Source organism: Pseudonaja textilis, chromosome 4 (assembly GCF_049901715.1).
Source record: "Pseudonaja textilis isolate UNSWEBS1 chromosome 4, rPseTex1.2, whole genome shotgun sequence".
In the NCBI taxonomy this organism is placed as follows: Eukaryota; Metazoa; Chordata; class Lepidosauria; order Squamata; family Elapidae; genus Pseudonaja; species Pseudonaja textilis.
In genome coordinates this window covers 21,975,183-21,999,978 of record NC_141993.1, presented here as the reverse complement: position 1 = coordinate 21,999,978, position 24,796 = coordinate 21,975,183, and the positions used below count along the sequence as shown (strand labels likewise).

The following is a 24,796-nucleotide window of genomic DNA, read 5'->3' as shown; positions in this document are numbered from 1 at the left end:
AACAGCATATAAGTTTGTCTACTATGGAGGCAGAATTCTCCTGTTTATCGCTATTATGTACTGAATTAATTATGTATAAACAAATGATGAATGATATGGGTATAACTGTAAATTATCCTATAATTGTACATGAAGATAATCAGGCAGCAATTCAAATGGCCACAAATATTGCAGTAAAAACTAGGAGCAAGCATACAGATTTAAGGTACCTAAACGTTAGACAATCTGTAAAGAGTAAAATGATACAGCTGGAGTACTGCATGTCGGAGGACAATATAGCTGATAATTTTACTAAAGCCCAAGGTGCCATTAAGCACCTAGAGAGTTGTGAAAAGTATGGGTTTAGATTGTAAGGTATTATATATTTATATCACCCAAAAGGGGAGAATGTTGGGTATATTGATACACCAACTAGGTTTGGGTGAATAAATATATAAACCAAGGTTTAAGTGTTTGTAGCTTTAAGCACCAAACTGCAATGTAATTAGATAATTAAGGGTGCGGTTACAACCTGCAATAAAAGGCAGTGAGAGAAACGTAACAGCCCTGTCTCTGGTCCTGGTCTCTCTGCTCTCTGCCTGCCTGCTGCTTACTCCTGTTTGAGACGTCTGCTTGTTACTGTTTGCTGGCTACTGTGCTGGATACCGTTTCTGCTGAACAAAAGGACTATTCCCTTGGTGAGCTGATATCCTGTGAATACTCAGCGTTGTCTTCAAGAGAAAGGTATCGGAAGGAGAAGATATCTCAACAAGCAGATAAGGACATAGTACTAACTAGTTAATGGACTAAGTTACTGGATGGATATATTTGTGAATGACATATGGACTGATTGACAATGCTTAAACTCTGAATGAATTAAACAACTATTTAAAACTACAAACAGTTTTTGTCTCCAGTGTGTGTATACTCTTGGGCCCAGCCTCTCTCATTTGGCTGCCTGGCTTGACTGCTGCTGCACACTCTGCTTGGGGGTTTGTCCCCAATCATTAACAGAAAATATGCTATGGAATCTAATTGAAAAGATGTAATGTTTATTATTGTAACTTCTTGAAAATAATGGTTTATTGGGAATCAAGATGAGGGAATAAAGGTATATTTTAATCATTGAGGTGTCACACTCAAAACAGTAAAAGGGGGGAAACCTATACTTGTTTTTTTTTAGTGTTAAAATTTGTATTAATCTAGAATTTATAAAAAGAATGTGTAATGGAAAGGGAATATGACAGACTAAAGAACCAACTAAATTAATAAGTTAATATAGACTATTAAAAGCAAGGAGAGACATTGGTAACTTTATTATTATTATTGTTGTTGTTGTTGTTATTATTATTAGGCAAACACATATTGTTTATCTTTATTTTTAAAATAAATATTAAAGGATTATATTTGAAATAATTGAAATGAAACAAAAAGATGTTTCGATTGAGATTAATGAAAGAGGCTAGAATTAATGTGTTTACTGAAAATTTAGAATGGAAAAGGTAATAATAGAATTAAGTATGCTTATATGAATGTATAATTGCTGTCATATTTGTATGTAAAGGTGATGACCTGGAAATATGTTGTCCACTAAAAAGAGATTTTTGTTTTTAATGTGAAAAACTGAACAAAATTTGTAAAAAAAAAAAAAGAATCCACCCAAGCCTCATTCTCATCATATTGATTTTTTTTTCTCCAGGAAAGTGATCCTAAAATGATACCGATAGCCACAATGGAAACTTTTTGTGCAAATTATTAACTCTAACAATGGACAGAATCAAAAAATCAAAGTGCTTCCCCCTCAGCTGAATGGAACTATTGAATGGTACATTCACATACGTCTGATTTCCCTTTGAAGAGTATTTAAAAAACAAAAAACAATGTTCTAAACTGGAAAGGATCTTGAGGTGAACTATCATAACTATCCGTCACATGTGAAGAAACTTGTTTCAACTTGAATTTGGACAAAATCACCTGGAGGATATGGAATATTGCTTGTAGAATAAATGGCTCAGAAAAAGGTATAGCCTTAGGTGAGATGGCTACATTCTTGAATACATTCTGATTAGATATAAGGCACATTGAAAGGAATATAATGAATTTCAAATGTAGTTGTAATTTGTAATAAAGAATTGTTCAAAGAAGGAATAAATCCTCACAAGGCCAAAACTGACCTTGGAATGATCAATGTGAGCCTAGCTGGTACAAGATAAAAGAAAGAATCATGGAACTCATTGGAAACAACTTAGAATATAGACAATATGTCACTATTACTTGGTCTACTGGATGGATGTTTATATGTTGTAAAATCAAACTTCCGGGTCTTACAGACAAATATCATTCAAATATGTGATGGTTGCCTTTTCGCTTGAAAACACTGAACAATTACTGTTTGAACATTCCAGTAATAGTTTTATGGTTGTTATTATTAGGCAATAACTCTGAAGCCAACAAACGTCCATTTTAATGAGAATTGGTTCAGTGAATTTGGAGCCCATTTAAAAAAAAAGACTTGTTGGAAGAAAAATTAATTAGTACAAACGTGAGTGCGAATTTTCTGGATTTTTGTTTTGTTTTGTTTTTTTGTTTTGTCTTTGTTTTCCTTTTACTTTAAAGCATTTTGTTTGAAGTATACAACCATGTGCACAATACAAAGTTTGTACGGTTCGCCTTGGTGACGATAAAAAGTGGTTTTATTGTTATCATTATAATTATTATAAATGGGGGATAAAAATTAAAATGAAAAAGAGAGGTCACAGTTTTGTCATTGGTATGTGAAGGTTGTTCCAAGGGCCCATCCAGAGTTCCTCATCTTCTGACTGTGCGTGATCACTTGGCAAGTCCAAAGTCTCTTTGATGCCTTCATTATCAACGATGGACTCTTGTTGGTCTGTGCTTTTCAACCTGCTCCCTGCTGCTTTGGTTGCTATGTTGTCAGTATCTAAAGCAGAGGCAGCAAAGGAAACACTACAGGGTCTGGGGTTCAGTTTATCGTTAGATGTTGCCCCTGTGGCAAATGTGTTCAGTGGGATGTTTTCCTCGTGCGTTACTCCTAACTTATCGAGCTTCTTGAATTGTTTTCCCAGTCTGGCAGGAGAGCTGACCTTCAAATTGTTCGAAAGGCAACTTCGACGGGTTCTGATCACTGACCCATTTTGGGCTATGTAGATATTACTGCTGCCATTGGCTGGAATATTGGGGTTGCTGAGACGGTTCCTCTGACTTTCTGGAGCACTGTCTTCTCCAGTGGAGCTGCTTTCATATGCAGGATCGAGAACCAACTTGATCCTCTTCTTTTTGGCCCACTGGAGGACAACAAAAAGAGAGAAAATATTTAAATATCTCCTAGTTTATTTTTAATGCAGAACATGGCTGCTTTTCTGTCTCTATTTAAAAAAAAAAAAACGTAAGCATAGAAATAAGATTTATAATAGTCCCTGATTAATGCATAGGTTTACACTGGTTTCTCACGCCATGCTCTTTGAAATGAAAGGTAAGCACATTTAAAACAATAACCTGTAACAGTATTGAGAGAATATATATGAAACAACAATCCATTTACCCATCTTCCCCACTCTGGTTTGTAGCATGCAGGAAGTTAATTTTTCAATTGTGTGGAAAGTAAGCCATGGTGAAAAATCTGTTGTGCAATTTGGAAAGTAGAGAGTAAAAGATATTCACCCAATCATGATATTTAAGTGACACACTGAAAATGATCTTAAATTAAAAAAGAGTACAGAGAAGAACAACCAGGATGATTAGGGGACTGGAGACTCGGGCACATGAAGAATGGTTACAGGAACTGGGCATGACTAGTCTAGTGAAGAGAAGGATCAGGGGAGACATGATAGCAATCTTCCAATATTTGAGGGGCTGCCACAGAGAGGAAGGGGTCAAGTTATTTTCCATAGCACCCGAAGGCCAGACAAGGAATAATGGATGGAAACTGAACAAGGAGAGATTCAGCCTGGAAATAAGGAGAAACTTTCTGACAGTGAGAACAATCAACCAATGGAACAGCTTGCTCTCGGAAGTTGTGGGAGCACCATCACTTGAGACCTTCAAGAAGAGATTGGCCTGCCATTTGTCAGAAATGGTGTAGGGTCTCCCACTTGGGTGAGGGGTTGGACTAGATGACCTATAAGGTCCATTCCAACTCTGATTATATGTTAATTAATACCCTTGAGGTTTAGTCTTGAATCTATATTGGCTAAAATATTCTAACTTGTAAAGAAATATCATTGGTACCATCCATGGGTAGAAGAGTAGTATGAATCAATATATCCAAAGCAGTGCTTATAAGTTTGCAAACCTGTTTGAATTTTGAATATTTCTGCAATATTTCAATATGGTTTTGGCTCACTTGTTTAAGTGAGTCTACTTTTAGGATGTGTGGAGAACAAATCAGGTTTGAGGTCGTATTTATGGATATTTGAACATTCAAAAGGTTCACAAGCATTTCTGTGTCTGTGCCTACATCTTTGTTTCAAACATATGAAACATGATTGGGGAGCAGATGAACTATATTTGTAAGTATCCCCAGACATTTCCTGTACAAGATAAAACAGCTGTAGTTAATTCTGCACATTATTACCCTATGGAGGGATCTCTCAGACAGCATCAATTCAATTCCTGAAAGTAGTTCAAGTGAACCAGTATCTAAATAACTAGAAGAGCTATAGTGATATTGGGTTAGGTATAATCCTAATTTGATGCACATCCCATCATGAACAGATAATGAAAAATAATTAAAAGTTCATACGTGAAAGCCTTATCATGAAATAATGCAACTATCAATATAAAATAAACAAACCTAACAATTATATCGGACTTAACAACAGAGGTGGTACTCATGCTAATAATGTTAGTACTTTAAAAATAATTGCTTTCTTTCAGAATAAGTCATTCAAAATACATTTAACAAGGGTTTATGAAGAGTGCTTAATATTTCTTCTTATTGTGGCTCATTGTATCAAATGACAGAATAATTTTTATTCTTCAAGGAAATGGAACGTATGGGCATGATTAGAAAAAAGACCACCCACCAATGATCTTATATGAAATATCTCTCATTTAAATTATTTTATCTAAATATGAAATTCAAAACACAAGCAGCTTAAAAAGTGCAATGAGAGTCTATAATATAATTGGCACCAGCCAAGGAAGGAAAAGCATCAATCTAATTAAAGATTAATTTCCATGCAAAAGAACAACACTAACTATCAGCTTAAGGAATAAAAAGATAGATTATCTGCAAACAAAGTTAAAGTGAGAAAAAATGTTTGTATATAGAATTGCTTTTGAAAGATAATCGGGCACTTTTAAGAAAATACAAACCATGCATTATAGTAATGTACATAAGTTTCAGTGCATAACTAATTCACATGGGTTTTCTTGACAATTGCAGTGTCAAGGGAAAACTTGCTTGTGTGCATTAACCATCACTAGAAAAAAGGGTCAGAGCAGTTCACATCACTTCAAGCATCTCTACTCCTGAATAAACAAGTGAAGCAGAAAGCGTTACACAGTGATTTATACTGCATGAAACCCCTTAATATCCTTATTCTAGAATACTTTGTCATAGCACTGAGAGATTTAATATTTAATTCTTTAGGCCTCTTGACCTTTTCCGATTAGAACATGTAGTACTTCTGCAAAAGTATCTATCTTGCATATTTTGTCTATCTTGTTTGTTTTATGAGATTTTCATAATAACGCTTTCTCATTGGCAAAGAGGAATAAAGAGTGCACTGCAAACAAATTTTTAAAAAATCATTTTCACAGCAAACTTTCTAACTATAGTCTCACTTTTTTTTTAAAAGGATGTTGAATCACTAGGCATGTCTGATTCTGTAGTATCAGGGACATCTGACTCCCCCAAATGCTCTTCAGGGCCTTTTTTCTTTATATTTTCACTTTTCATGCCTTCTTTGGAAACTATTGTTGACGTTGCCTTCTTGGTAGTGCTTTTCTCCTTTTTGGTAGCATCTTCATCAGTCTCTTCTTCACTGCTCCCTGTTTGTTGGCTGGAGGTAATGTTTTCACTGTTGGACGTGGCTTCATGGTCCCTTGATTCCTCCTCCTCCTCCTCCTCCTCTTCTTCCTCCTCTTCTCCTTCTTCCTCTCCCTCTCCTCCTTCTTCCTCTTCTTCTTCTCCCTCTTCTCTTTCTTCCTCCTCTTCTCCTTCTCCTTCTTCCTCTCCTCCTTGTTCCTCTTCTCCTCCTTCTCCCCCTCCTTCTCCTTCTCCCTCTTCTCTTTCTTCCTCCCCCTCTTCTCCCTTTTCTTCCTCCTCTTCTACAGTGGAGGGTGATTCTTCTGTCTCTTCAGATATTTCAGCCATCTCATCATCTAACTCACTTCCAGCTGAAGAATGCTTTTTGAAACTGGACCCAGAAGTCTTGTCCTTCCTTGAACTTGGAGTAACTTCACTGCTGAGGGAACTTTGCATCAACGATGAGATGTTTGATTCTGTATCATCTTCTATAACTTCAGAAACTTTGCTCTGGGAATTGATGGTTCCATCTTCTGAGTCACTGCTTGAGGTGGAGCCCGATGAATCTGAATGTTCTTCATCAGAGTCCACTGTGCTTTCAGTAGCTTCATCTTGGTCTAATGTAACTTTCAAATAATCTTTATCTGATGGAGATGCTGAAGAACTACTTTCTGATGAAGTTGAGGATGATGATGTGGAGGAGGAAGATGACTTAGTAGATGATGTTGTCAAAGAAGAAGATGTTGTCTTAGAAGATGATGTTGTCTTAGAAGATGATGTTGTCTTAGAAGATGATGCTATTTTTTTCTTTTTTCCATAATCACTAACTTCAGATTCACTTTCTGCTGTGACACTAATTGAGATTCCCGACTTAGATTCAGATTCACTTACTTCCTCAGAGGTACCAAGGTCCAGACCTTTCTTCAAAATACTAGCACATTTAAATTTATGGCCAAGCTTCTTTGAAGATGGTCCTTCACCTGCTGATTTCTGGAAATGGCTTCCTTTACTGTCGTCTCCATCTGCTTGCTGCGCTCCCATCAGCTTGACATAATCTGAATCTTTACGTCCTCCTTTTTGTAGCATCATTGGGAAGATCTTGGCTTTTTTCCATGGAGATGGTGCTGCTTCAGCTGTTGCTGGCCTGTGACCAATGACCGCTATTCGGCCCAGCTGCATCACTGCTCTTAGTTTCCTTCTTCTCTGGATTGGGCTTTCTCTTACAGTCTTCTCTTTACCTACACTACGAAGAGCTAATCGAGAACCTGGTTTCTGGATTACAGATCTTCTGACTTGACTTGTTCCCTGTTAATTACACAAATGAAATTTATATATCACTTTGGCACAATTTTGGAAAACTTTCTGGAATGAAACTTGGCACTGTAGAATACATAGATGTGGAAAAAATCTGGAGTAACTAATACCTAGAACTTATCTAGAATCAAAACAAACAGGTGGAGCATAATTTTTGTAGCATCCTAGGAAACTTGAAGCTGGAATGTCTGTGCATCACTTCTTAAAATCCTGAGTGATAATTAACATTTGTCTCCATAAATATAATTATTTTTCTTTTTAAAAAGCCTTGAATATCTGTGTATTCAAGGACAATTGGCAATAACTATTTTCCTAAAAGAAACTCCAGCTTTGGGACATTTTGTGTTAAATTTTACACAAAATGTTGGGGATTAGCAGAGGTCATTCCCTTTTAATTTTATAATGTCATATATTGACCTGATATTTTGCAAAAGATTTTAGATAACCATTCGTTAGCTGGAAAAATTGAATTGTGTTTTTTTAATTATAAACATTTTTTTAATATTAACTTGGACCACTAGAGGGTACTATAGATCTGAACAAGAATAAGAGATGTCAAAACCATCAGAGGAACTCAATGCAGAAGCCTGATGATGGCAGATGAGATTCTCCCGAAACGTTGCTACAACTTTAAAAACACAACTATAATGATGTGGGAAAATACCCGAACAAAGCTGAATTAGGCCTATGTATAACTATGAATGTGGTGTGGCTGTTTAGCAGAACAAAAATGTAATATATGCTACTTTTCTTGAGTTATTGGCTGTATATTAACCTTACAAATGCTAAACATCTTGAAGACCGTAAGGAAGGAAGAGTTGCTGATATGGCATGAAGTTCAGGGACAGAGAAGATGTATTTATTTATTTACAATTTATTTATTAAGATGCACTTCAGTGATACTATATGTGCAACTAGGTCTCCCCAATGCTCAGAGGGGAACAATCTAGATTATCTCCAAGATCCTTTCCAACTCTGTTACTCTATGTTCTATGAATGCTGCTACAGAAATAATAAATGAACTAATTCTTAGCTTAAAGATAATGTCATTTGGTTATTATTCCAAAGGCAGATATAATGATAGATTATCCACTTCAGAAATATAAACTGAACTGATGGTTTCGAGGTTTTGTTGATTAAAATTCCTGCAGTCTCTCCATAGTCTTTTAAGCCCTGTATATATTTGAACTTATCAAATATTTATGCTGCACTTTAATTCTGACTTTAGGAATGTGGTGGTTTGTGGCCCTTAGCTATAAAATATATTGACTGTGAATTTCTATTTTTTTCCAGTGGTGGGATTCAATTTTTTTTACTACCGCTTCTGTGGGCATGGCTTGGTGGGCATGGCAGGGGAAGGATACTGTAAATCTGCAGTCAGAGGTGGTATTTGCCAGTTCCCTGAACTATTCAAAATTTCCGCTACCTGTTCTCCAGAACTGGTCAGAACCTGCTGAATACCACCTCTGATTTTTTCCCCCCTACATTTTTTTAATTGGCAAAAATCCAAACACTGCTAGGGATGTGGATCCTAAGATAAATGAATGGAATGAGACATTTTTGGAGAAGACTGTCCCTTCAGTTGTACTTTTGCATTTTTCAATTGTGCATTTCCCTGCGTGACTTTGTCTTGTCCCAGAAAAGATTTTCTGGATGAAGAGAAAGAAGAAGACAAGAACTTTGTTTATGAAGATGGATGAGGTCAGTATGGGAGCTTATGGAAAGTCAAAATCAAGCAAAATCAACATTAAATTAAATGAGGCAGAAGTCTGTCTGATTTTAGACAGCTCTACCAGCACTATGGTCTCAAAAAGTGCCTCTTTCTAGAGATATGCAAGCAAGAAATGCTCAACCTCTCTTCTCTGAATTTCTTGCCATTTGCTTCTTTCAGAAGCTTTTTGAATACAAAACCAGATAACCTACTGCACACATAGAATATTGGAGCTTCTGAATACCAGAACAATGAATTCAAGTGAATTTTGGAATAGCATCAAAGCCTACCTCTGCTTCTGTAGAGGTCCCCTGTGGACTATAATAATATCCACCGTCACTCTCCACAACCACTTCTCCGTATTCATCATACATTCCAGAAGGAGACAGCAGGCGCCGACGACTTCCATATTGAGGTAATTCGTACCTGGTGGAAAAACCAGGTACAGACACCTTCCATGCTTTTATACCATTGGATTATTGTGCTAATATATATGTATATTTTACTTATTCTATCACATTCAGTTTCTCCATCCCTTGCCCAATAAAAAACCTAATTGCTTCTAGACTTACTCTTGAGAAATGTGTCCACATTCTAGTTTCATAGATAAACCCCCGCAAAAGTAATAAAAAGTAACAATTGTCAGTGCAAAAAGAGGTGTGATTAGTAAGAAATCCTATAACACCCGGTTTCCTGAGGAACAGAATAGCATTAATTCCAGTTTATGACACAGCTGTTTGACTCAAATGCACTAGATAATTCAATTGACCCTTGGTGGCACAGTGGTTAGAGTGAAGAACTGCAGGCTTCTTCTGCTGACTGCCAGCTGCCTACAATTTGGCAGTTCAAATCCCACCAAGGCTCAAGGATGACTCAGCCTTCCATCCTTCCAAGGTGGGTAAAATGAGGACCCAGATTGTTGAGGGCAACATGCTGACTCTAAACCGGTTAGAGAGGGCTGCAAAGCACTGTGAAGCGGTATATACGTCTAAGTGCTATTGCTATTTTATTAAACTATGGTCAGATTTGTGTCTATAACATTACTTCTACTGCAACGGGATAGGAATAGTTCCTAGATAACATATCAACATACAAAAACTATATATTCCTGTTGGAACAGATTCTTCAGAATTTTAAATTATTTTTCAGATGACCATACTTTGCTTTAGGTTCTATGACGTAGAGATAAAAATAGCTCCACTACCACCTTTAGGAGCTGTAGTGGAGCAGTGGTTAGAATCTAGTATTGCAGTTAACTCTGCCCAAAGTCTGAGTTCAATCCTGACCTGCTCAAGGTTGACTCAGCCTTCCATCCTTCTGAAGTCAGTAAAATGAGGACCCAGATGCTTGGGGGAAATATGCTGATACTGTAAACCACTCAGAGAATGCTGTAATACACTACAGAGTTGTATATAAGTCTAAGTGCTATTGCTATTCTAAGATAAAATGTATATGCATTATGTCATACTGTATCTAATAAAGAATTCCTTTGTTGCTTATTTGATTTATCAGCTGAAGACCACTTATGTAATTCAATCTAAAAACGTAACAATTATCCACAAACCTTCCAATCTAGTTGCCTACCTACTCATTGATGTTAGCCAATGATTATAATTAACTTTAATGACCTATCTATCTGGGTTCATTCTTGAACACTGTTGAAAAGTGACTATAATCAGAGTCAAGTGCTTTTTAACATAATGGATTTTGACAAGCAATTGATATTAATAATAGGTAAATCTTTCCCAACCGAAGGTCTTCCAGATACACTGGGTATTATAGGGATGGCAATTCAATTACATCTCATGATTAAGAAAGCCTACTTAAGAGGTCTGTTGTCTAAATTAACTAATGCTAAATGCTCTGAGCACAGTTTTCAGATTCCAACTATGATATGCTTTCAATAAATAACAACAGTAAAGATTTATAATCTATGAAGTCATAGTAAAAATAATAAAAAATGAATCGTACCCATGTTCATAACTGTAATAATCTTGCCCGTAATACTCTTGGCCAGGATCGATACCTGATTCCATGGAAAGTTCCTGCAATACAGAGGAATACACAAATCCATATGTTACTAAATGTAAAGAGCCTTGAGCACAATATATCACAATGGCAGCAGAATAATTGCTTGGTCTTTTTAGATTATACTTTAGTCATGAAATAACAATAACAATTCTGGGTTATTTTCTTCATATAACAGAACAAAATAACAGAATTGGGACAGATCTTGGAGATCTTCTAGTCCAACCTCCTATTCAAGCCCTATATCATTTCAGGCAAATGATTGTCCAGCTACCATCTGTGTTGGAGCACCCACAATTTCTTAGGACAAACTGTCAGGAAATTTCTCCTTATTTCTAAGGTGGTTCTCTTCTTGACCAGTTTCCATCAATTGTGGAAAGAAAATTGTGGTGTAAAGAAAATAATTGTACACTTAACACCCAAAAAACTAAAGAACTTATAATTGACTTCAGAAGGAAGAGAGACATACATTTACCATTGTACATAAATGGTGAGGAGGTAGAGAGGATTGGTAGTTTTAAATTTCTGGGCACTTATATCTCGGAGGACCACTCATGGACTATGAATGCTAACATGCTTGTGAAGAAGGCATAGAAGAGGTTGTACTTCCTGAGAATGCTCAGGAAGATAAATCTATCTCAGTATCTACTTCTGTCCTACTACCACAGCACCACTGAGAGTGTCCTGACATACTTCATTCTTGAATGGTATGGGAGCAGCTCTCTAGCGGACAAAAAAGCTCTACAGAGAATCACTAAAACTGCCCAGAATATCATTGGGCTCTAGCTACCAGCCCTGGATGACCTCTTTGAGTCTCGCTGTTTAAGGAAGTTACATAACATTCTCAGAGACTCTTCCCATCCTGCTCACAATTTTTATGAATTGTTGCTTTCTGGCAGAAGATACAGAACAAGTAAAACTCGGACCACACGTTTTCTGAATAGTTTTTATCCCAGAGGTATAATTTCACTTAACAATGAACTTAAGGACCACCATCAGTGAGCTGTTAGACAGTATTACGTGGTCTGTTGTGTGGATGCTTGTGTGTTTTTGGGAGGCGGGGAATTTTGGCAGGTGGGGAGGTGTTTGGGGATTGCCATGTGTCCGTGCATGTTGACTCTGGTCTCGGTGTTATGTGAATTTTGTTGTATGCATACTGTGTATATACGTACAATGATAATAAAGAATTAAATTCAGTTCAGTTCAGTTCAATTCAATCCAATCCAATCCAATCCAATCCAATCCAATCCAATCCAATCCAATCCAATCCAATTCAATTCAATTCAATTGCTTCGTGTTCTGCCTTCAAGTATTTTACCCTCTCTTCTTTGGGAGAGCCTCTTGGAACACTGCTATCATGTCATACCTAGTCCTTTCTTTCATTAAATTAGACATACCCAATTCTGGCAACTGTTTTTTATATGTTTTAGCCTTCAGTCCCCTAATCATCTTCGTTGCTCTTCTCTGCATTCTTTCAAGAGTCACAACCTCTTTTTTATATTTTGGCAACCAAAATGGGATGCGATATCCCAAGTGTGGTCTTACCAAGGTTTAATGCTCAGATATCCAGGGGCACTGAAAGTTCTGTGGTTGTGTTCAGAATTAACATTTGGCATTGTAGTAATTGTATTCCAACGCCAAATTCTTTTTAAGTTTTTGTTCAATTCTATTCAGAATTCCAAAAAAGATCTAGTTGACAGATGGCACACATTTATGTTAAAGCTGAAGAAACAGTATTTTATTATTGTGCTTTATGCACAATCTTCTGTAGCATATTGCTTTCTTATGCCAACAGATTTTATTTTATTGCTATATATTCAATTAAAACGTTTCTTTAAAAATATTGTTGAAAATCTAATAAATTCAACTTTCACAAGAAGTGACACCTATTGAACAAACTAGTTGTAGGAAACACTAAATAATTGTAGTAGAATTGTTATAATTTCAACTATAAGTTCATTAAATGATCTATTCCCTTCTAACCTATTGACTATTCTATAAGAGTGGCTCTCATTTCTGGTGAAATGTTTGCTCTGGCTTAACAACAGCAGATAACGAGACTGCATATAATTACGCTGTAAGAAAGTATTTTATACATGTCCATGTGCACACATGAAATAAACAAAAATGTACCAAATATCATGGATACATGAAATTTGTTACCATGGATACCCAGATCTACCATATATTTTTTAAAAATATTACTATGGATACAATAAATTGGGGATATAGAGACTGGATAATGAGAGGTTCTTGTATTTGAAGGTTTCTGTAATATCAACTATCTGCAATTTAAATCTTTCTGTATTTATGTGTAAGCATTTTCACAACCTCTTTAGGAAAACGCCATAAATTAGTTTGCTAAAGAGAACAAAGGGCTTTTACTTCTCCTAATAATATTCTCCTCCTTTTTCCCTCCCTTGCAAATACGATATAAAAGTTTCCCCCTTCTGTTGTAAGGGAATACTTGTCAATGAAGTCCATTTCAATATTGTCAGGTCTGTTTAGGGCACCTGTCTGACTATATGAGCTGTCAGGAATGGATTGTCTACATGAAGTTATAAATTCTTTCCTGCAGCCCGTGAAAACAAACAAACAAAAAGACTGGATTGTCATCTGTCAGAGAAACTCTAATTGATCTGCTGTCAGCCAGTAGACCAGTTAAGCAAATCAATTCCAAAGGAAGGTTGGAAATACTTTTATTGAAATTGACTATAATCACAGAATCTTGCAATTATGATTGTGATAAACTACAGGGGTCTCCAACACCAGGCCATGGACCACTACCAGGCTGTGGTTTGTTTGGAACCAGCCCGTGTGAGCGGCTGGCTGGTGCACATACACAAATGCACAGTCAACTTGTGCGATTGGTGGCTCAGCATGCACGCATCCATTTTGCCCCCCAAGACAAGGTTGGCTTATATACTGTATCCTCTCCTGCTAGAATGGAGATGGATCATCTGCCTGAGATATTTCTGAACTTTTAAATATTTTTATTTTTTTAAATGTTTCTGCCAGTTCTGCCTAGATAATAGTGTCTACATTTAATGGTCAAGGTTATCTTTCTTATCTTCAACCTGCACTGAACAGTGATTATAATTCAAGCCTTTAAGACTGCATCTAATTATAGGATTCTAAAATAAGTGGAACCCGGGGCTCAAAATGTTTATGGCCAAAAAGATCAAGATGGCAGCTGTGATGACACAGTTCGAACTCTAATCATGGCCACAATTTTGTGTTCTTTTTTAAAAAAACCCTACCCTTTGAGCCTGCCTGGTGACACATATTGGCTTTGATACATTGGCTTGGGTTTCAATATGGTCATTTTTCTTTCCTTCCTGCTGGATTAGAAATATCAAATATAAGTTGTGAAGTATGTCATGGACTTATAATTATCTCTTTTGCAAAGATGTAACTTTTTGAAACTTAATTTGTTTGAAACTTATGTTGGATTTATAATGAACTAAGGACAAAGACTCTTGGACAGAGCTTACAGAAATGTATCAACTTGAAAAGACCTGAAATAAGCTGGCCAAACTGCAAGGCATCAAATATCAGTGCATCTTAACAATTACATCATACATTTGTTTCCTTTTCCTTCTCTGACAAAAAAAATACGTTCCACAATGTTCATCAGAATCTAGAAATTAAGACAAGGGCTTGGAAAATCCTAGAATAAGGAAGAAAATGGTACCTCGGGTCTGAGAAGAGAAGGTCTCAGCAATTGCTGTTGCTGACAAAGAAAATAAATAAATAAATTTGATTTAATGGAAAAAGGCAAATAAAGATTTGCAAAGTAATTTTTATAACCTTATAACAATAATGCACTTTTACAGGGTTACAACAGAGCTACCATTTGATTTAAGTGATTTTCTTTCAAGCCTAAAGGGCAAAAACACCTTAGATTCAGAAAATGAACATGCTTGAATGCTAAACTTCCTTTTGGGGCTCCATTGTAAGTTCCATTATCAAGGTTCCTGTAAACGGCAAACAGTTTGGCAGTATAAACTGTCTCAGTTGTTCATCCAACAACTATTTTAGAAGGTTTCCTATTAACAAGGTCATTACTCCAAATTGTTATATTTCATTTTCCATTTGCATCTATCTTCACGGTTTTCAGTATTCAGTTATATTTTATATTCAGTACAGAAAATATTCTGTGATAATTTTGTTGGTCTTTCAAGGCAACATGCATCATTTTCTTCCCTCCCCCCACCCCTCTGTTCATAATGTCAAGTTCTGTATTCATTCTCAAATTGACTCCTATTTATAAAACATACATCTTACAATTTTACAGAACAGTCTTGTTAATTACACTTTTGATTTCAAAATGCATGCACCAGGTGAAGGCTTCAATTAATAAGTGAAGCAAACTCTCTGTATGTCTTAATACTGTTTATGGGTCTAAGTACAAAATTGCAATTATGAAATAACATAGCTTTGCTGTCAAGGCTGGTCAATAAATTATACAACTTACAATATAAGAACAGGCAGTGTGTATCAGGAATCCAGAAAAGGCACATTTTTATAAATAATATCTCTATTTGTGGGGAGCAAAAAATATTTTTTCTAGTGTAGCCTTTCTGAAAGCATTTAAGTCATAATTATTCATTTATTATAGTAAATAATGTATTTAAATCACTTTAAAAGCTTGGAATGTATGCAGAAAACAGAAAAGAAAAAGGAACTAGAGGTGTTATATCTAAAAGCCCAGGAAGATTTATACACATCCATAATTCTCACTGATAACTTTTAATTCTGTGGATTAAAGTCTTCAGGCTATGCTGAAGGAAACAGCTATAAATTATAACTTTTTGCTAAAATAAATGTAGGGAATGTGCATCTTACCTCTTGTTGTGCATATCCACGTCTGAATTACGAATTTAAAAAGAAAAGGAAAACATGACGTTAATTCAATCACTTGTATTACATTTGTGAATGTAAATATGTGTTCCAAAAATGGTTAAAAATAATGTGTGGGAACCTTGTGGGTAAATCCATTGGAAATAATGAGAAAGAAGGGATGTTGGTTGTTATGGCAACAATAAATGCATAATCATAAATATATCTAGCATAGGAGTACTATGAACTTGAATAATGGCATAAATGTACATTGACTTTTAATTGCTAATTTCATTTGATATTTCATCTGATACTGGTTATATCTTAATCTTTGGTGCCTTGAAAGAAATTCTTCATCTCTCCTTCACTCTTCCTTCCAGAAAGGAAGGAAGAAAAAAAATGGAAAAATTCACTGTAGGAAAAATGGAATTTCTATTTATATCTTGGACCTTCTCTCCATAATTTATATCTCATTCCCATCTCCTTGCTTTCTTCTACCTAGAAATCACTTCAGAAAACTAGTGAACTTCTGTTATATGAGGACTTGCCTCATATCTGGAAAAGGGCTGATAGGCGTGCACAATTGTGACCAGTTCAGTATATACTGTATGCCTGAAAGCTCTCCGATGCACATTTAATTTGCAATTGAGCAATGATGATGATAACCACTTATGTTTAAGTATGTTGAAGGACATAATGTTTCAATTATGCCTGCTGTAATAAACAAAACAACAGAGTTGGAAGGGACCTTGGAGGTCTTCTATTCCAACCCCTACTCAAACAGGATACCCTGTACCATTTTAAACAAATGGCTGTCCAATCTCGTCTTAAAAACATCCAGTGATGGAGCACCCAAAACTTCTGAAGGCAAGCCATTCCACTAATTGTTCTGCCAGGAAATTTCTCCTTAGTTCTAGGTTAGTTCTCTCCTTGATTGCTTCTTATACGGCTCTTCAGGTGCTTTGGAGAATAGCTTGAGCCCCTGTTCTTTGTGCCAGCCCTTTAGATATTGGAACACAGCTATCATGTCACCCCAAGTCCTTCTTTTCATTAAATTAGATTTGCAGGTTTGTAGGACAGTATAGGATCTGTGTACACTATAAATACTTCTCGAGCCAAATTGGTTATTGTAAAGAAAAGGAAAATCAATGCCTCTTGGGATTTTATCGAGCTGAAGTCTCAAAACTGATTCCAAATGCTGCTAAAATAAATGGAATCATCTATGCTACCTGGTTCCTGTTTAGTATGTACAGGATTGCTCATTATGCATTTACAGACTACTGATTTTGATGAGATATGAATCTCCTCCAGATAGGGCCTTTTCTATTTAATTTGGATCTTTTGCTTTATTGAACTATACAGTAGATTTGTTTGAGAAGAATAAACACTTAAAACTGTGCTAAGTTCAAGCTAGGGGAGAGACACCAGATGAGAGAAACCATTTAATCATACCTAAGGGAAAAATAAGGAACAATCTGGAGAAGCACATTTAATTTTTAATATTACCATCTGTAAAGCTTTTCAATTAGCATTCCTCCTATGTAGAGGATTATTAGAGGTGAATTGTTGCTGCAGGCGATTTGATAGATAAATAATGGACGTTTAAAATGAAGATGATCAATGACATTTCAAAGTCTACTGCATAGTGAAATTCACAGCTTCCCATTTCCTGGATGACATCTTCCAATGCCCCCATCTTTTTAAAAAACTTAAGGACCACTCCTCTTTAAGAAAGTTGCATTGGGAGAAGGCAATCTGCAGGATAAGATAAGCTGTGCAGAGTTAGCTTAACTTTTCTGTGTTCATCGCCCACCAAAGTGGTTTTTCTCCTACATGAATCTGATAGCTTGATTGGAATAAGAGGAAAGTAAAAGTTCTGACTCTGGGGTGGAGTGCTTATTTCCATTTCTTAGCTGAAGGAGACTGTGTTGTCCAAAGAGGCTTCCATAGTTATGTGTTCAGCATGACTATACACTGAGGCACACAGAACGCTGTTACCTTCCCACCAAAGTGGTACCTATTTATCTACTTGCATTTACATGCTTTCGAACTGCTAAACAGGCAGGACCAGGAAAGAGGGGGAAGTAATGGGAACCCAGTCCATGGCATGGAGTTCTTGAACTTGGGCTGTCACCTTTCCAGATGACAATCTCAGTGTCTTTAACCACTGAACCATTGTGCCACCTTGATTGGAATAAAGACAGAAAATTCACTGGGAAAAGCAAGAGGAAAGGAGTTTAAAGTCTTCTCCAGTTCAGCAATATACTCTTTCATGCATGCATTCTATGTATATGCCTCCCCCACCCATCTAAGCATGAACCTAAACTTTCAAATGTCAGAAGAGTTGGTGGGAAAAAGGTATGATATCGTTTGCAGTAATTTTAGTAAGATTTAAGTTTACTGCTCCTGCATGCTATCACATTACAGTGTAACAATACCTCTTCCAAAATTTCCAGAGCTAGAATAATTGAGAGTTCAAGAAAAAAAAATGGCATCAGAATAGGCCATTCCATATAATTTCCATGTCTGGGCTGGGCATAAACAAAAACAATATTCTCAAACTGTGTTCATTTTCAGTTAGAAATTGCTGATGATTTCTTTCTAAAATTGCACTTTTCTAGGTGTTTCATTAGGAGGGTTCAGGGGTTTTGGAAAGAGCTACCCTTGGGAATGTAGAATTTAAAGGTTACTCTTAGTTTGATCTTAAATGAAAATAAGTAAATCTGCTGTTTTAAGAGATGGACAAAGCATTTTGTGTGTGTGAAATAATCAAGTGGAAAATCATATGCAATCGAACAGACCAAACAAACAGTTTTAGAAACAATTGCTTCAGTATTGACCTGCATCTTCCAAATATGTAGTATTTCTTAGACAAAGGGGTATATAATCTTAATAATAATAATAATACCTTAATGCTACTGCTTTAATTTGGACAATGTGTATGCTGTGAAACATCTTGATTCATGCAGAACTGAATTCTTAACTGGTAGCCATGGCCAGGACGGTCCTTGAACAACTGCACTACAAGTTGTTTATTAGTTGCACCCATTTCTGCACCAGGAGATCTCACTTATCGTCACTCATACTTTAGTCGACTCTTGTATGAATGTACTGCAATGTGTTCTACATGGAGCTGCCCTTGAAGAGTTTTGGAAAGTACAACGTGTTCAAAGTGGTGCAGGCAGTTATGCCTGTTCCAGGTTCTGCACATTATATCTCCGCTCCACAAGCTGCATTGGCTGCCAGTTTGCTTCCAGGTTCAGTTGAAGCTGGGGTCATGATCTATAAAGTATGGCATGGAACTGGACTACCTGAGGAGATGCAGTTATACCTATTCAACCCATCTGGTCTGGGAAGGATGGAGTATTGCAGGTTCCATCAACCAGGGAGCATTATCCAGGATCCTTGTTTCTGCTGTAGCATCTGCCCTGCAGAACATCATCCCCCAGATATCAGATTACTGGCAGCTCCAAATGTACTGGATTTTTTAGGCTGTAAAGGCCCAATTTTACTTACAGGCATGGGGACCCAAGATGAATGGGATTGTATATTTAATGATTTTTTAAAAATGACTCTATATGATTCTTGTATTGTTCTTTTGTATTGTTTTTATATTTGTTTTGTTTTTAAGGTGCCCCAAAATCATATAGATGAGATGGGTGGCTATTTAAATTTGCCAGAGCGATGCAGTGGTTATAATGCAGTATTGCAGGCTGACTCTGCCCACTGCAAGGCTCAAGGTTTATTCAGCCTTCCATCCTTGCAAAGTCAGTAAAATGAGGACCCAGATTGTTGGGAGCAATATGCTGACTTTATGAACTTTGTAAAGACAGGGCTGTAAAACATCAGCACTAACACCTAGACTTATATACGCTTCATAGTGCTTCCACAGCCCTCTCTAAGCAGTTTATAGAGTCAGCATATTGCCCCCAATAATCTGGACCCTCATTTTACTGACCTTGGAAGGATAGAAGGCTGAGTCAACCTCGAGCTGGGGAGGATCAAACTTCAGGCAGTCAGCAGAATTATCCTGCAACGCTAATGCAACGTTGCATTCTAACCACTATACCACCACAGAAGTGGTGTATAAGTCTAAGTGCTACTGCTATAAATTTGAAAAATAAATAAAACTTTTGAACAACTGACTTAAAGCAAAAAATGCGAATGGATGTTTTCTGTCAAACGTGCAGTTGCAATGTGTAACATTTTAGAGGTGCCAAAACCACAGTGGAGGGTGGAGTAAAGGAGTGGAAGAAGCTAAAATTTTCAGACTTGGAGAGATTTGGGGCTTTATTGATTTTATGAATCTTATATTACTCTAGTTCCTGTGTATATATCTGGGGAAATACTTTTTGCTTGGGCCAAAGTTGATTTAGTCAAGAGAAAAAAAAACAAGGACAATATGATTTGGGAGTCTCTTTTCTAGTGACTGAAGAGAAACCAGATTTATGCATGTACGTATGTATGTACAGTATATATGTATGTATATATGTCATATGATTATGTCCTGGATGTCTAACAGATGGGAAAATCATTGTACTTCTCTGCTAATTGAAGGCATGTATAAAACCAATTACTCAATTCTCTGTGTCTGCCCTGTTTTGCTTACATTGACTTAAAGGATTTCCTGTTTCTCAGGCAAACCTCATTGAAAATATCTTACAACAGAACAAAAACATAGATCAAACTCCAGGCAGGGGAGAGAATGAAGAGTTAGAACTATGTTTACCTTCTGGCTTGGACATAAAGATTGGATTATTTAAAATGTGAAAGCTTGAAAGACACCATCTATCTCAATTTTTGATATAGAAGCCTTATTTCCCAGTATCATGTGGAAGGATCATTTTTCTTTCAAATCAGATTCTTTCAAGTCTTTTAGGTGTGGAATAATATTTTTCAGAGGCTCTCAGTACAATGTGGTAGAGATATTTCCCGTCTATTTTGGGGGGACCTCTTATTAAGCAAAGCTGCAGAAATCCTTGTACCGTGAGCTGCCTTAACAGGACTATATTTTTCAATGTTTCCATGTCTCTGAGTATATGCATGAAAGGGTCCTTGAGGTCAATAGCAGCTATGCATCTGACTGTGAATGAATTGGTCTTCGAGGTTAATGACAACTGACTTAAAAAACTATCCAATGGACTTGTTTTCCAAGTGGCTGCAGAAGGCATACGATTGGCTAAATTCATATTGTACATTATGGAAGCATGTAGAAAGAGATGAATTCTTAGTCAGTCTTATGCTGCGTGCAAAGTCCCATGATGCATGTTAGATTAGAACGAATGAACTGGATCTTGGGGTCTTCTAGTCAGCTCCCTGATCAAGCAGGAGAACCTATATCATCTCAGACAAGTGACTGTCCAATCTCTTCTTAAAAACCTCCAGTGATGGAGCACCCATGATTTCTGGAGGCAAGCTGTTTCACTGGTTAATTGTCCTCACTGTTAGGAAATTTCTCCTTAATTCTAGGTTGCTTGTCTCTTTTATTATTTTCCAACCATTGTTTCTTGTCCTGCTCTCCGGTGCTTTGGAGAATAATTTGACCTCCTCTTCTTTGTGGTAGACCCCCAAGTACTGGAATACTGCTATCATGTCACCCCTAATTCTTCTTTTTCTAGATTAGCCAAACCCAAATCCTACAGCCATTCTTCATGTTTTAGTCTCCAGGCCTTTGATCATCTTAGTTGCTCTTCTCTGAACTTTTGCCAAAGTCTCAACATGTTTTTTGTAGTATGGTGACCAAAATTGATTGCAGTATTCCAGGTATTGTCTTACTAGGGTTTTATAAAGCAGTACTAATATTTTTTCCCTTTGCATAGTGTCTTTTTCTCCTTTAGATACCCTAACAGAGGAAGTGGCATTCAAATGTTACATTTTCATTGTATAAGATTCAACATTTAGACAGAAATTTCTTCATGAAAGATAGAGAAATAATCTTTGACTAAGGGAAAGGCAGTGTGTCCAAACCCAGTAATTTAAAATATTATAAAAATGCAAAACCAAAAGCAACAGAAAGTGTGATTAGGATGTATGTGAAAAATGATTTTGCATTTAATGCTGAAATTAAACATAAATTATACACATACTTAAAAAAAAAAACCCTGTTGGGGAAATGGCTTTAGTTGAAAGAGGAAAAAGGAAAATGGCTCGCTTAGGCCAGATATTGTTATAAGCTGCCCTTCATATTTACAAACAGAGAAAGTCAAATTATAAACTAAACAATAAAGGAAGTTAAAGCTGCACTTTTATGTCTTTTGCTCTGCTGTTGTTTAGAAGATCCGTGAAGACCAGACTGTTTGAGAGGAAGAGGAAGGCACCTTGCTTCATCATGATTGCCATCGTTTATATCTATTTCTAATGTTTTATTGATTGTTGTGAGCTGCCCAGAATCATTAAGTCGAGTGGTATACAAGTTTAATAAATTATTATTATTCAGAATAATAGAATTATCTCAGGAGCTAATTCTGAGCTAAAGTTAAAAAAAGAAACCCAACCTTTTGTAGTTTTGTAGTTCAAAATGTTAATTATGACTTTGAAAGACCTTAAAGACCTGATGAACTACCTCGTCTTACTTGGACAAGTCTATCCTACTTGTGCCAACGGAGAATGCCTACTTTGGATCCCATCGATCCAGAGGTGGTATTCAGCAGGTTCTGACCAGTTCTGGAGAACCGGTAGTGGAAATTTTGAGTAGTTCAGAGAACTGGCAAATCCCACCTCTGACTGGAGATTTTACAGCATCCTTCCCCTGCTACGCCCACCAAGCCACATCCACAGAACCAGTAGTAAAAAAATTTGAATCCCTCCACTGCATCGATCAAAGAACTCTATCAGGCTCCAGAAGAAGCACCTTCTCTGCTGGAGTCCCTGCTCTTTGGAACATGCTACCCAGTAAGATAAGATCTGCTCCCATTCTTCTACCTTTCTTTAGGAACCTGAAGACATGGCTCTGCCGGTTAGACTGGCAAACAAATGGGGGGATTCCACGTTGCTGGATTGATGGCAGACTTGACCTCCCCTGCTTACACTCTGCTCTTCAGCCATCCCTTTGGACATTCTATTGTTGTATTCTCGTTGTTTTCTTTTTCATTGTTAATTTTGTTTATTTTACTCCTGTTCTGTTTACACTCATTTTCTTTCTTTTTATTATTGGAAGCCCCCTTGAGTAATGCTACAGCGAGGTAGGCAGCAAATAGATTTAATTAATGAATATGTTTAACAAGTAAATCAGGTAGACCTCAGCAATATACTCTCCCTCCACCAAGAAAAAGAATCATCAAGGAAAAGTTCCCACCTCACACCCCAAATCTCTTAAGCTGCTTCAGAAAGTTATATGACTGATGATTTCAAAAACATCAGATCAAGGAGGACGGGCATATTCTGTCCATAAGGTAAAGGTAAAGGTTCCCCTCGCACATACATGCTAGTCATTTCTGGCTCTAGGGGGCGGTGTTCATCTCCATTACAAAGCCGAAGAGCCAGCGCTGTCTGAAAATGTCTCCATGGTCACGTGGCCAGCAGGGTTAAACACCGAAGGCACACGGAATGCTGTTACCTTCCCACCAAAGTGGTCCCTATTTTTCTAGTTTCATTTTTTATGTGCTTTCAAACTCCTAGGTTGGCAGAAGTTGGGACAAGTAATGGGAGCTCACTCTGTGTTAGGGATTCAAATTTTGTCCATGGCTGCCAGTAATTATCCATAAAAATAACTATCTGACTAATATCTCAGGATATCTGAGACTGAAACCAGCTTCAAAAGAACCCTGATGTTTCTTTTAGAGCCTTTAGAACTTTAACCCTATCAGATTCTCAACAACAACCCCCTTCCCTAAAAAGGTTGGGGAGACTGGAGGAAAATTGTCTATTACTGCTGGATATTTCAATGGGTATGGAAAGAGGAAGAATCACCACTTCCTTCAAAGCAGGTGTTACCATCCCCTTCTGTAAAGAGTTATTCACTACTGCCTAAATAACCTGGTCCACTTCCTCAGGATTAGCAGACACCATATCTCCCCAAATAATTTAGCAAGATTGTGCTTAATCAATTCTCTGGGACTTGCACATCCAGAATTCAGCTCTGGGTGAATTTGAGAGAGCTTATAGAATAGAATAGAATAGAATTCTTTATTGGCTAAGTGTGATTGGACACATAAGGAATTTATCTTTGGTGCATATGCTCTCACTGTACAAAAAAAAAAAAATATTAACAATAACAAGGGCCAAGAAAAAAAAAGAGGAACTGGCTAACCATCTGTGGACATGGTAAGAATGGAGGAACACATACATTTCATTGACTGATTTGATTGATTTTGATTGATTGGTCGATTGAATGAGTGAATGAAAGATGTGCGTATGTATCTATACAGAAGAGTGGTGATATGTGGAACAGGCACACCTGCACAAGAATGAAGGTGAATTTTCTTAGGCAGAGAGGATTTCTAGTGTAACAGCACTAGAACTCAGGTGGTGAAGTTCACGGAACGTGGCTTTTGGAGAACTAACTTTTGTTATTCATTCTTGTGTCACTACAGAAAAAGTCAACCAACAAAGAGAAACCAGCTATTTTGAGACCTTTAACTATGGGATGTTTATGATTTCTTACCTGTTGGTGATGGATAAAGTTAGCAAAGAAAACTGATTTTAAGCTTTTAATGTCTACCTCAAATGCCTGGTTTTGCAAATTATAAATATGTATTTAATTATACATATTTCTGAAATAGGCCTAGAATGTTTCTATATTAGGAATTGAAGGGGATGGGGAAGAAAGATAGTAAGCTAAATACGCAAAGTTGATGACACAAAATATATTTTTAAAATTATATTAGGACCATAGTGCTCTCAAAGGGTTCTATTGGAGAACTGGGAAAAATGCTTAACCTTTTTTGTACACCAGTTTTTTTCATGGAATCTTCCCATTTCCTAAGCCATAG

At 36.8% G+C, this 24,796-nt stretch overlaps 1 protein-coding gene across 3 annotated transcripts in view; it reads right to left on the bottom strand.

Moving 5' to 3' along the window:
• Positions 1-2,425: 2,425 nt before the first annotated feature.
• Positions 2,426-24,796, bottom strand: part of PCDH15 (protocadherin related 15) — a 579,778-nt gene continuing 557,407 nt past the window's right edge. The window contains exons 33-37 of one of the 3 annotated variants that reach the window (XM_087932353.1): positions 15,873-15,894; positions 14,719-14,757; positions 10,968-11,041; positions 9,287-9,422; positions 2,426-3,284 (exon numbers count right to left, since the gene is read on the bottom strand). In XM_087932353.1, the coding sequence (XP_087788479.1) occupies positions 2,733-3,284; positions 9,287-9,422; positions 10,968-11,041; positions 14,719-14,757; positions 15,873-15,894 (823 nt within the window). In that variant the 3' untranslated portion in view covers positions 2,426-2,732. The remainder of the gene's footprint in view (positions 3,285-9,286; positions 9,423-10,967; positions 11,042-14,718; positions 14,758-15,872; positions 15,895-24,796) is intronic. The other 2 variants (XM_087932355.1, XM_087932354.1) reach the window with 2 other exon arrangements.